The sequence below is a fragment of the Homarus americanus genome, unplaced genomic scaffold, assembly GCF_018991925.1.
Source record: "Homarus americanus isolate GMGI-L3 unplaced genomic scaffold, GMGI_Hamer_2.0 scaffold51859, whole genome shotgun sequence".
Lineage (NCBI taxonomy): Eukaryota > Metazoa > Arthropoda > Malacostraca > Decapoda > Nephropidae > Homarus > Homarus americanus.
The window spans coordinates 13,723,696-13,735,936 of record NW_024711292.1 but is presented as its reverse complement, the minus strand read 5'-3'; the positions used below and the strand labels follow the sequence as shown (position 1 = coordinate 13,735,936).

The following is a 12,241-nucleotide window of genomic DNA, read 5'->3' as shown; positions in this document are numbered from 1 at the left end:
CTCCTGGTTCCTGCAGCAGGAGTAGTGTTCCTCCTTCACCATGGCGAGAACAACTTGTCCAGAATCTCAACTTTCATGAAGCGCTTTAGTGTCATCCCTTCTCCCATCCAAGAACAAACAATTGATTCCATTTTCTCTTATCCTTATCAAACTCCTCTTCTAGGTTACTGACAAATTTCTCCTGAGCTCTCCTTACTTTGTTATGATCTATCACCAGGTGAACATCATCAGGTGTTATCAAACCACCGTCAATCCAGGCAGCTGTTGCTATCTCTGCAGTTTCTCTGAGACCAGTGTGGTGTCGCATGCTGGCCAGAGCTATGCTCAGGATATCTTTCCTATTTCGAATCTTATGCCTGGAAGGTTTGGGATCATTATTTTCTGGGTTAGGGACAAAGTCACCATTCTCCTGGTCAGCATAGGATCAGCCATGGGGAAGTCATTAAACTCTGAATCAGCTTGACTCCAATCATCGGCCTTTTTTACCTCACCCTGGGCCTTCTCAAGTCTCTTTTCCTCGGCAACTCTTCTCCTCTTCTGTCTCTCTGTGGCAGCCTCCTGTCTCTTGGACTCCGGAATATCTTGGCTAGAAATCATGAGAGCCCCTATACTGCCAGTCTTCTCTCTCTGTGCTTTGACAAATGCCAGTTCGATCACAGGAATCTTCAGTTCACGCTTGCAAATACAGGAGATGTGGGCCTCGGATTTACAGTCACGATCGCATCCAAACTCAGGACAGAGAACAATTGGGCACTTGCAAGTAATTATGTCAAATAACTGGTCCAGTTGCTTGGCAAAGCTGTCCTTAACTGCAAGTTTTCCTCTCCCAAGAGAGATATCTCTTGCCTTTTCCCAACTGGCTAGCAGTCTCTCACTAATCTTCTTCTGACTTGTTATGACTGGAGGCTTGAACTGAGCGTTAGCCAGAGTGTACTGTGCCAAGACAGCTTTGGTCATATCACTGGCAATGTCTTTGTTTGTGTAAGTTCTTTGGTTCTTTTCACTGATTTGCCTGATTAAAACACCGTATCTCAAAGCATCTCTCAATGTAGGCAACTCCGACTTCAGGAGCTCTCTCCCAGACCCAAGATAGTGACTGAGATGGCTGGATTTTTGGTTCCTCGTCCTGACACAAGCAGCCATCGCAAATATTATCAACTTATAAATGCATCAGAATCTGAAACAGAAAAAAATATTGTTAGTTGGGTTGTTAAAGAATGAAGTCAGAAAGCAATGTTCACTATTTAATTGTAATGCACTAATGCAGCTGTACGTTAGATTTTCGATAAATTTCACGCTAAAATTTACCTAGCAAAAGGTTGCAAAATATTGAAACTGAAATTATTTTCTGTTTATATACACTAAAATATACCAAAAAAGTGATGGGCCATTAGTTTTAGCTGATCTTCCCTCCTATGACACACCCTAATGGATATGACTCATTTACGAACCTTTCCCAAGAAACTTGGAAGAGGGGTGTGGTTATCTATGCTAGGCAAGACCTTAGAGCCAGCCAGGCGAGGACACAGAGAGGAGGATGTTTTCGAAGAATCATAGTGGTTAAAAATTTAACTAAAGGGGAGACTCTTGCTCATTGTGGGATGTATCTATAGATCCACAAACTGTAGCGCATTAAACCAGAGGAACCCAAGAGCCTTAATTGACAATGTGCCGGCGCTCAACCCTAGCCACCTTCTTGCCATGGGGGACTTTAATTATGGCGACATTGACTGGAGAAATGAATTCACGCCAAACAACATAAATAATCCAGCCACTCTTTTCGTAGAAACCTTAAGAGATTATTTTCTATTCGAACATGTTAAAGATCCGACTCACTACAGAGGGGAGCAAGCATCCAAACCGCTGGACCTCATTATAACTAACAAGGAGGGTATGGTGGCGAATCTGGAACACCTAGCCCCAGTAGGCACCAGTCACCATGTAAATTTGTCCTTCAGATTTAACTGTTACTTGGTTCATGACAAAACCAGGTCCAGGTTCAAATATTACGATGGAAATTACGATGGGATGAGGGAGGAGATGAGTAGTATGCACTGGCCTGATTTACCAAGGAATAAGAATGCAGATACTATGCCGAATATCTTAGCCAGTAAAGTGAAACATTTGATAGATAAATATCTCCCCAAGACCAAACCCAGTGCCTTCAGCAATTCAAGGAGACCACTACACATGAACCACGTGGTAGTCGGGAAAGTTAAGATGACAAACTCAGGATTTCGGGATGTGGGTTAGGACAAATGATGAGCAGGACAAGAGGGTGTATGCCAGATCCAGGAATCAAGCAAAGTCAGAGTGGAGAAGGGTTGAAAAAGTTCCAGAGGCAGATTACAAATGAGGTCAAGTCAAACCCAAAGGCTTTTTACCACTGCACAAAGTCAAAATTAAAAATGCAAGTAGGCATATAGGACCTGAGGATTGAAGATGGTAGTTTTGCAGATTCTGACCAGGAAAAGATGGAGGCGTTGAACAAATTATTTGCATCGGTGTTCACAAAAGACGATACGAACAATCTTCCTGGGTTTGAGGGAAGACGGTTTGACACAGTGCTGACCTAAATTGTGTTCTTGGATGAGGCTATGAGAAATAAACTGTCAAAGAATCCCGACCCTGATATGGAACACCCAAGAGTGTCTATAGAACTGTGTTATAAGCTTGTGGAGACACTTAAGATCCTGTTCTGCAAATACCTGGATGAGTAAAAGGTCCCCGAAGGGCAATCGACACTCCACAAATAATTATAGTCCAGTGAGCTTGACCAGCAGAGTGTGCAAAGTACTAGAGAGCATCGACGAAACAACCTTGTAAAGGATTGCCAACATGATTTTATGTAGGGACGATCCTGCTTAACACAATTACTCAATGTACTGCATGTTTGGACTCAAATTCTAGAACAAGGCAGAAATATCGACAATATACACCTAGATTTTGCCAAGGCTTTCGACAGTGTACCCCATGAAAGGCTGAGAATAAAACTGGAAGGGTATGGGATTCGGGGAAGTGTTCTAGCATGGTTCGGATACTTTCTACATTACCGCAAACAGCGTGTGTTGATAAATGGTATGAAATCGTCATATGTACCCTTGACAAGCGGGTACCACAGGGCAGTATATTGAGCCCATTGTTGTTTGTTTGCTTCATAAATGATATGCCTGAAGCTATATACTCTTCAATACAAATGATTGCCAATGATGCCAAGCTATTTCGGGAAATTAAGAAGAGTTGCAGAAAGATCTCTGTGAGCTTCAAGAATGGTTGAAGAAACGGCTGCTAAGATTCAATGTCACAAAATGCAAAAGGACGCAGCTGGGTCGAACCAACAGTAAGAAAAGCGTATCCCATGTCCCAACAGGACGAAGAGACTGCATTGAGACCAAATGTGAAAAGGACCTAGGTGAGTATGTCGACAATGCACTCAAGTTCTCGGGCAACGAAACTAGTAGGTCTTATAAGATGGTCGTTTAGATATATGGATGGTCTGTCGCTCGTCACAATCTTCAAGAGTGAGGTGCTTCCCTGTCTGGAGTATGTCACCCTGTCTGGTCCCCGAGATATGCTAGAGACTGTCAATTGATTGAAAATGTCCAAATGAGGCCCACCAGACTGGTGCCTGCTCTACGGAACCTCAGCTACCCAGAAAGATTAGAACGCCTGCAACTACCTAGCTTATACTACAGACAAGCGAGGGGCGACCTAATCCGTGTATAAACCTCTCAGGGGGAACTACTTGGTCGAATGTACATACCTGGAGCTGGCGAACGTTCAAGGGGTCACAGTGTACTGCGCACATCATGGCCATCCTTAATCTCTCTTCTATTCATATTACAGCTGCATAACATTCAAATCGACCGCACTTGTGGACACAGAAATCAGGAAACTTTTGTGAAGGGTAACTCGCATGCTGGTTGTTGTTTTATACGAATTGTACCAATGTACGGGCATATAATATTAAGCGTATGTTCTGATAGTATAAAGGAGAACTCAAGGTATCTATCGGATGATTGGGAAGGTCCAGTTGATACGGACTCGTGTACTATTAGGGAATAAGAGTACTACTGTGTATCACGGTGTCGGAAGATCATCGTCTTTACGTCTGTGTACGATTACCGAACATAGCTTCTTCAGGTATCGGATAAAAATATATATAAGAACAATGATCTGGAAAAAGGATAAATGTATCAGTCATATGTGAAGTGTTGGGGTTGACCCAGAAACTATACTTCAAAGAACATATCTTGTGTTCCTCGGTGTGAGCTTTATACACATAATTACCCCATGTGACCAATAACTACAGAAAGTGCAATGATTAGTGAACCTTATGAATATGTTGAACAATTGCAAAGTGTGGGAAAGTGGCCCATAAATACAGAATAAAGTGTGGGGAAAATACCCACGCCACGAAAGCTAGGCCTCTGACACGTTGGCGGCAAAACCGCCCCAGGCTAGTTTTGAGTTTATGAGATAGCCCAAGTAATTTCCACAGGAACTGACAAACCAGACACTTACCTTAGTATGGAATTTAGAATTAAGGTATGCAATTATAAGGCAGAAAGTCACAATATATAGGAAAGGGTATGTGTGAGGACCAGAATAATGACAAAGTGAAAATTAAATATTGGCAACTTTAGGCCTATTCAGTGTGACACAGGTCACACGTCGCCCTCACAAAGGCGTAGTCTTGTAGTGGATTCCTCCCCTACAAACGCTTGTCGCTGAGTAGCCGACCCCGCGAATTCCCCAGTGTATGCCTCGTGGTCTAGGTCAACCAGCGCCGCCTTACATGACGGAGGTCAACTATTAAGCCACGCCTACCTCCGCTATATAAGACCTGACCTCGTGGTGACCTATCTCACTTTCGACCCACACCAACCAACAAGCAACACCTCCTCCTCCTCCGCCTGCCTGGCGGTCCTCGCTCCCGCCGGCGAGCATGGCGACCCGCAAGCTTGTCCTCCTCTGAGCACCCTCACCAACCAGCTCTCTCTACTCAACGCTTGTAACCATGCTGCCTTCCCAGCACCAAGCTGCATTGTACATCCAATACAACATGTATACAGAGAGCACATTGTGAGTTTCCTTTCTCCATCCCGTCCTGAGTGTGAACCCAAACATCTCGTACCCCACAGTCTCCCACACCGCAGGTTAGTCTTCCCGCTCGTAATACCCCAGCGTATTTAAAGAGGCCTGTCTAGCAGTTATATACATCTTAAAACCTTGCCTAATGTTATAAAGTGAATTTGTAGATTTTATAGTGTTGTTTGGTGATACAAAAGCCTATCAGGCATTTTTCTCACAAAGGCGTCGTTTCCCACACCGCAGATGCACGTGGAGAGGGCAGGTAGAGCACCCAGTGAGGTCGGTGAAATACTCGGCCCAGCCAACACTGCCCTACTTTGAGGCACCCGTGTTATTGTGGGGAACGCTGCTGGCCACCATGCAGCCTCCATTGTGAACCCTGGACCATCACAGATCTCAACACCCAGGATAAGAGGAAATGATGGCGTTATTTGCACCCCCCTCCCCCCACACAACAACAACCATGAGTATGATATGTGGTTACTGCAGGGGGACGTCGGATATGGAGGATACAGGCCTGACTAATGCAATGTTTAGGAAGATACTAACTGCCGTAAAGCATGAAGGCTGTTGCTGGTATTGCCCTGACTGCATAATCAAGGTGAATGAGGGGATTGCAAGCCATAAGGGAACGAGCTCTATAGGGACGAAAATAGATGAAGCTGGAGCCTTGCTGGTTGCCAAACTAGACCAAGTTGGGAAAGAGATCCTTGCTAAGACTGAGGAAGTAGCCGATAGAATGGAGGTGGTTGCTAAGAAGAGTTATGCTGACGTATTAGCAGGGCCACGGAAGGGGGCGGAGAGTAACGCAGGATGAGAACAGGTTCTACAGCAGCTAGGGACTCTGAAGAAGTGTGTCGAAGAAATGAAAATTAACGGACCTACTGTTAGGGGAGAGGACGAACAACAGGAACGTTTCCAGCGCAGGAACAATGTAATAGTTTTTGGAGTTCCCGAGAGCCAGGCGGAGGAAACTGAGAGTAAGATAACACACGATAAAATGTAGTTTCAAAATATTTGTACAGAGGTTCTGAAGATTCCATCAACCCCTCAGGATGTGAGGAGGCTGGGACAAAAGCAGGGGGATAAGCCTCGCCCCCTCAGGATCACACTAGTGAGCGAGGAAGAGAAATGGCAGGTTATTCGGCAGGCAAAAAACTTAGCAAGGAGCGAGGCATTTCAGGGTGTATTCATTCACCCAGATCGCACGGTAATGCAGAGGGAACAGCACAAGAAGCTCCTGCAGGACTTGAAGCAAAAGAGGGAGGAGTCAAGGGACGGGTGTACATGGGTTATATTCAAGGGGAAGGTAGTAGAAGCAAGTGTGCCGGCATAGAGCGGCAGTGCACCCTCCACCCGCTCTACCCATCACCTGGGAGGCAGCACCAGCTCCGCCTACCGGACGGGAGGAGGTGAGCGCCGTGTAAACAATGACATTTCTAACCACACCCTGCAAAATACAGTGTACTTAGCAAATGCTGCAGCTTCTGAGAATGGGGGGGTGGGGGGTCGGGGAGCGGGGTTACTACTAAGAGCAGAGACGTTACCGAGAACAAATTCTGGCTTGAATGTCATGTACACTAATACTGACACGTTTCTTGATAAGAGAGAGGAGTTTGAAACACTACTAAGAATACACCAACCAGATATTGTAGGAGTTGTAGAACTGTTGTACAAGAACAGGAGAATCAACCCAGAGGAATGCGAGTTCAATATTGCTGGATATGACTCATTTACAAACCTTTCTTAGAAACTTGCAAGAGGGGTGTGGTTATCTATGCTAGGCAAGACCTTAGAGCCAGCCAGGCGAGGGTACAGGGACAGGATGTTTTTGAAGAGTCCAAGTGGTGTAAAATTTAATTAATGGGAAGGGACTTACTTATTGTCGAGTGTATCCACAGATCCCCAAACTGTGGCCCACTAAATCAAAGGAACTTAAGAACCTTAATAGACAACACGGTGATGCTCAACCCTAGCCACCTCCTTATCATGGGGGACTTTAACTATGGCGACATAAACTGGAGAAACGCGTCCACACCAAATGACTTGAATAACCCTGCTACTGTTTTTGTAGAAACTCTGAGAGATAATTTTCTGTTCCAACATGTTAGAGACCCGACACATTACAGAGGGGAGCAAACACCCAAGCCACTTGACCTCATCATAGCAAACGAGGAGGGTATGGTGGCCAAACTGGAACACCTTGCCCCAGTTGGCACCAGTCACCATATAGTATTGTCATTAAGATTTAACTGTTACCTAGTTCAGGATAAGGCCAGGCCAAGGTGCAAATATTACAAGGGAAATTACAACGGGATGAGGGAAGAGATGAGAGGTATCAACTGGCCTGACTCATTAAGGCACAAGAACGCAGACACTACGCTGAATATCATAACTAGTAAAGTGACCCATTTGATCGATAAATATACTGTATACCCAAGACCAAACCCAGTGCTTCTAGGAATACGAGGGGATCCCTACACATGAACCATGCGGCGGTCGACAGAATTAAGAAGAAAACCCAGAAATTCAAGACGTGGGTTGGGTCCAACGATGAGCAAGACAGGAGGATGTATGCAAGAGCCAGAAACCAAGCAAAGATAGATTGGAGAAGGGCTGAAAAGGAGTTCCAGAGGCTGCTTGCAAGCGAGGTCAAGTCAAACCCAAAGGCGTTTTACCGCTATGCAAAGTCGAAATTGAAAACGCGAATTGGAGTATGAGACCTGAGGCTTAAAGATGGTAGTACGCAGATTCTGACCAGGATAAAGCTGAGGCATTGAACAGCTTCTTTTCCTCGGTGTTCACAAGAGAGGATGCAATTAACCATCCTGCATTTGAGGACAGACGGTTTGACACAGCACTGACCCACATTGTGTTCACAGAAGAGGGTATTAAAAATAAACTGTCCAGGCTAAAGGCCCATAAGAGTTCTGGCCCTGACATGGTGAATCCTAGGGTGCTAAGAGAGATGTGCAATGAGCTTGCCGAGCCCCTGAAGATCCTGTTTTGTAAATGCCTGGATGAACAAAAGGTCCCCAGTGAATGGAAAGTGGCTTATGTGAGTCCTATCTTCAAGAAGGGCGATCGTCACTCCACGAGCAACTATAGACCGGTGAGCCTGACCAGCATAATATGTAAAGTACGGAATATGTAAAGGTACGGAATTCGGGGGAATGTCCTACGGTGGATAGAAGACTTTCTACATGACCGCAAGCAGTGTGTGGTGATTAATGGCACGAAATCGTCATCCGTACCTGTCACAAAAAGGGGTACCACAGGGCAGTGTATTGGGCCCGCTGTTGTTTGTCTGTTTCATAAATGACATGCCTGACGTTGTACACTCCTCCATACAAATGTTTGCCAATGAAGCCAAGTTATTTCGGGAAATCAAGAACCAAGCGGACTGTAAAGAGCTGCAGAAGGACCTCTGTGGGCTCCAAGAATGGTCAAAGAAATGGCTGCTGAGATTCAATGTCACGAAGTGTAAGAAGATGCACCTTGGGCGTACCAACGGTAAGGAGGCGTATGATTTGTCCCAACGGGATGAAGAAACTCCACTAGTTGAGACTGAATGTGAGAAGGACCTAGGTGTGTATGTTGACAATGAGCTGAAGTTCTCGGGTCATTGCGAGAAGAAGGTAAATCAGGCAAATAAATTGTTGGGTCTTATAAGAAGGTCGTTCAGATATCTAGACGGTCCGTCCCTCGTAACGATCTTCAAGAGTAAAGTGCTTCCCCATCTGGAGTACTGTCACCCCGTCTGGTCCCCGAGATATGCTAGGGACTGTCAGGTGGTTGAAAATGTTCAAAGGAGGGCCCCCAGACTGGTGCCTACACTTCAGCACCTCAGCTACTCTAAGAGATTGGAGCGCCTGAACTTGCCTAGCTTATACTACAGATGGGCAAGGGGTGACCTAGTTGAGGTGTATAAGCATCTCAGGGGGCACTACTCAGTCGAGTGTCCTTACTTGGAGCTGGCGGACGCTCACCCCACAAGGGGTCACAGCTCAAGATTGAAGAAGCCGCAAGTCCAGAAAACTGTGAGGGCAAACTTTTTCGGAGTGAGGGTTGTAAACTCTTGGAACAATCTACCAGAAAGTGTTGTGACGGCACCGAGTGTGAGCTCTTTCAAGACAAGACTTGACCAACACTGGAGCGGGTTCAGGTACATTCAGGAGCCGGTGCATGCCCAGTACTTGCCAACAGTGTGTGACAGAGACGTGACTGATCGCCTGGGCGGCTAGCGAGCCGATCTTTTGGTGAGGAGATAAAAGAAAAGGAAAAGTAATCAGAGACGTGACCGATCGCCCAAGCGGCTAAAGAGCCGATGAGTGGTGAAGAGGATAAATGTAGGTAAAGTAAAGCAACTTACTGATACCAGGCACGGGAACAGTACTGGTAGGGATGCCTGGGTTGGCTCCCATCTACATAGCAAGAGTAGAGTATGAGATGGGTACCTGTCACGTGTACCTTGAGTGCTACAAGGAAACTTATTACCTGTATGTATGGAGTGTAGTCGGTATTTGGCGCTATTTTAATATGCTGGAGCTATGAATTGTTTTTGGATGAGATTGTAAGAAATAATGACCGACGTAATGAGGTCAATGATTTGTTATGAAGAGAGGAGACCTTAATAATTATTTGGAGAAGGTTGGGTATTTTGTGTTTGATGTCATGACCTTAATTACTAATACAGGTAGTTATTTTGGTGAAGGTCAACTATTTTTGTATTGTGACTGAATGTAATATTTTTTTTATTAGGAAATAAATTAGTTAAGTCTTGATTAGTGTTTCACCCTTCCTTCCACTCTTGATCTGGTCAATGAAAAACCCAACCCAATGCCTAGCTTGCTGCCAGCTACCTAAACCAGCTACATACTGTCCAGGGGGTCTGGTGGCAGCGACCTTAGAGCAAGAAATAAGTTAAGTTCCCCCTTGGGATTAGTGACCCCATAACTGGGCAGTATAACAGCACAAGGTTGAAGAAGCCACAAGTCCAGAAAAACTGTAAGGACAAACTTTTCAGAGTGAGAATTGCCAACTCTTGGAGCAATTTGCAAGAAAGAGTTGTGACATCACCGAGTTTGAGCTCATTGAAGGCCAGACTTGACCAACACTGGAGCAGGTTCCGATATATTCAGGAGCCAGTGCATGCCCAGTACTTGTCAACAGTGAGTAATAGAAACGTGACTGACCGCCCAAGCGGCTAATGAGCCGATCAGTGGCGAAGAAGGTAAAAGTATAAAAAGTCACAGTCCGGTGGGGGGTAAAATGTTTAGGGGAACAGCCACTGAACTTGGCAGGAATTTCACTCATCTCGACGTCAACTCTAAACAGATGTCAGCACTGTGGAAATTAACCAACAAAGACATTTCTCACACCCATGAGCAAATTATTAAATATTTTATCCACTAACTTGGCATCTCCCCATCTTAAATAATGTGTTGTAACAAGATTTAAGTCATAATATACGCTACAAAGTATTAAGAAAAAATGTAGAGGTTTAACTTTTTCATCCTGTCATCAAGTATCAAGAAATTTGGTGCAAATGAACAAAAATCTCGGCCAATGATGGACAAGGTATAGTTAATTTGTGTATCATTTTATTCTAATGCAAGCTCTACCGTACTGGCAGTACGAGTTAAGTGTTCAGCTGGTCTGTCACTATCAGTTGATCACCCCGTCGATGTGGCTGCAAAGTCCAGTGGTTGTTCCCCTAAGCATTTTACCCCGCTCCAGGACTGCGCATATTAACATATAGAGTTTTATCAGTTACATAAACGATTTGGGATATATCCAACCGTACAAGCTGTTGTTCATTTGGTATTATTTGTTTCTGTTTGCTTTAAGTTTGGTGCAAAACACAGAAATAATGAAAAAACTTCATTCAAAAGTGAGTTTCATATTTGACTTCAACCTTTCATAAATTTTTAAAAATTCTAACATCCTCTCTGAAGTGCTAATACCTTGAAATGATTTGCATTTTAATAGTTCAGATATTTAACATTATTTTAGAGAATAACAGGTCTGCTTACCAATTGTGAACATATTTAGTTTGAATAAATGGACAGTCACACAAAAATTTTCTATGACCCAATCAGCTATTTGTAGCTACAGATGAGGGGCGTGGCTTATGGGCCACGTTAGCATGGAAATAGTATAGTGCTCTAACCAATAGCCATGTTGTAGAAGGCAGCGAGGTGGTCAAGGTCAGCCTTAACGTCAGTGTTCAGTAGTGAGTGGTAGCCCTCACGACCTCCCCAGAAAACAAAGTTCTCAGCTCCCAGTCTCACAGCAACTTCCAGTCCTTTTTTTAATTGAGCAGCAGCAAAAGCAGTCACATGGGCATCGCAGCTTGTCCCAGCACCATGCATGTACCTTTGTGGATATACACCATATTTTATATGAGCCTTTCAATCCCAGATACACTGTTTGACAGGTCTGTATAGGTGTTTATACACAGTATTCTGAGCTCAAGAAACTAAATTTTGTTTAGAGAAAAACATTTATAATATGGAAGTACAGTACCTCGGATGAGAGAAAAGGTTACAGGTAGCCCACAAGAGCTTAACACCAGTCTTCTTTTGTAGTCCTGCAGCCAGGTCTATTACTTCATCTAAATTGGAGTTGGTTTCTGCTAGTGTTTCACCCTCGGGGGCCAAGTCACGGTCATGGAAGGTCCAATATTTGTTGCCTACGGGGTATGAATGCAATATTATTCTTTGTTAACAACACATCTAACCTATCTTATGAAATTACTCTTATAATGATGCAGTACTTACATTACTGTTGCTATATTTTCATAAATCAGCACTTTGTCATTTCCCTCAATATCAACGCATTATTTTCTTCATGAAAGCTTACTCATTAATAAAAAAACTATATTATTTGGATGCTGATCTTTAAGCAAACCTTACATCTATCAATAGATTTCATTCAGAGATGAATTGAACCATATGATTTTACTGAACAAACTGTCTATTCACTACAGCAGTGATTCCCAGCCTGTAGTTTGCGGGCGCCATTATAGAGCATGCAAGGGTTTACTAGAAAATTATGAATTATTTGGGATTATTTGTAAGAGAAATTAATGAAAATATGTAACAACTTGATATAACTGCCGTGTACAGGACGTGTGCGTTTACCC

General features: G+C 44.1%; 1 protein-coding gene across 1 annotated transcript in view; it reads right to left on the bottom strand.

The window, feature by feature from the left end:
- The window catches only part of LOC121880417 (xylose isomerase-like), a gene marked incomplete at its 3' end in the record, with an annotated part of 29,965 nt that overhangs the window by 10,041 nt on the left and 7,683 nt on the right, over positions 1 to 12,241 (bottom strand). The window contains 2 exon segments of the mRNA XM_042387643.1: positions 11,267 to 11,472; positions 11,623 to 11,788. Coding sequence (XP_042243577.1) covers positions 11,267 to 11,472; positions 11,623 to 11,788 — 372 coding nt within the window.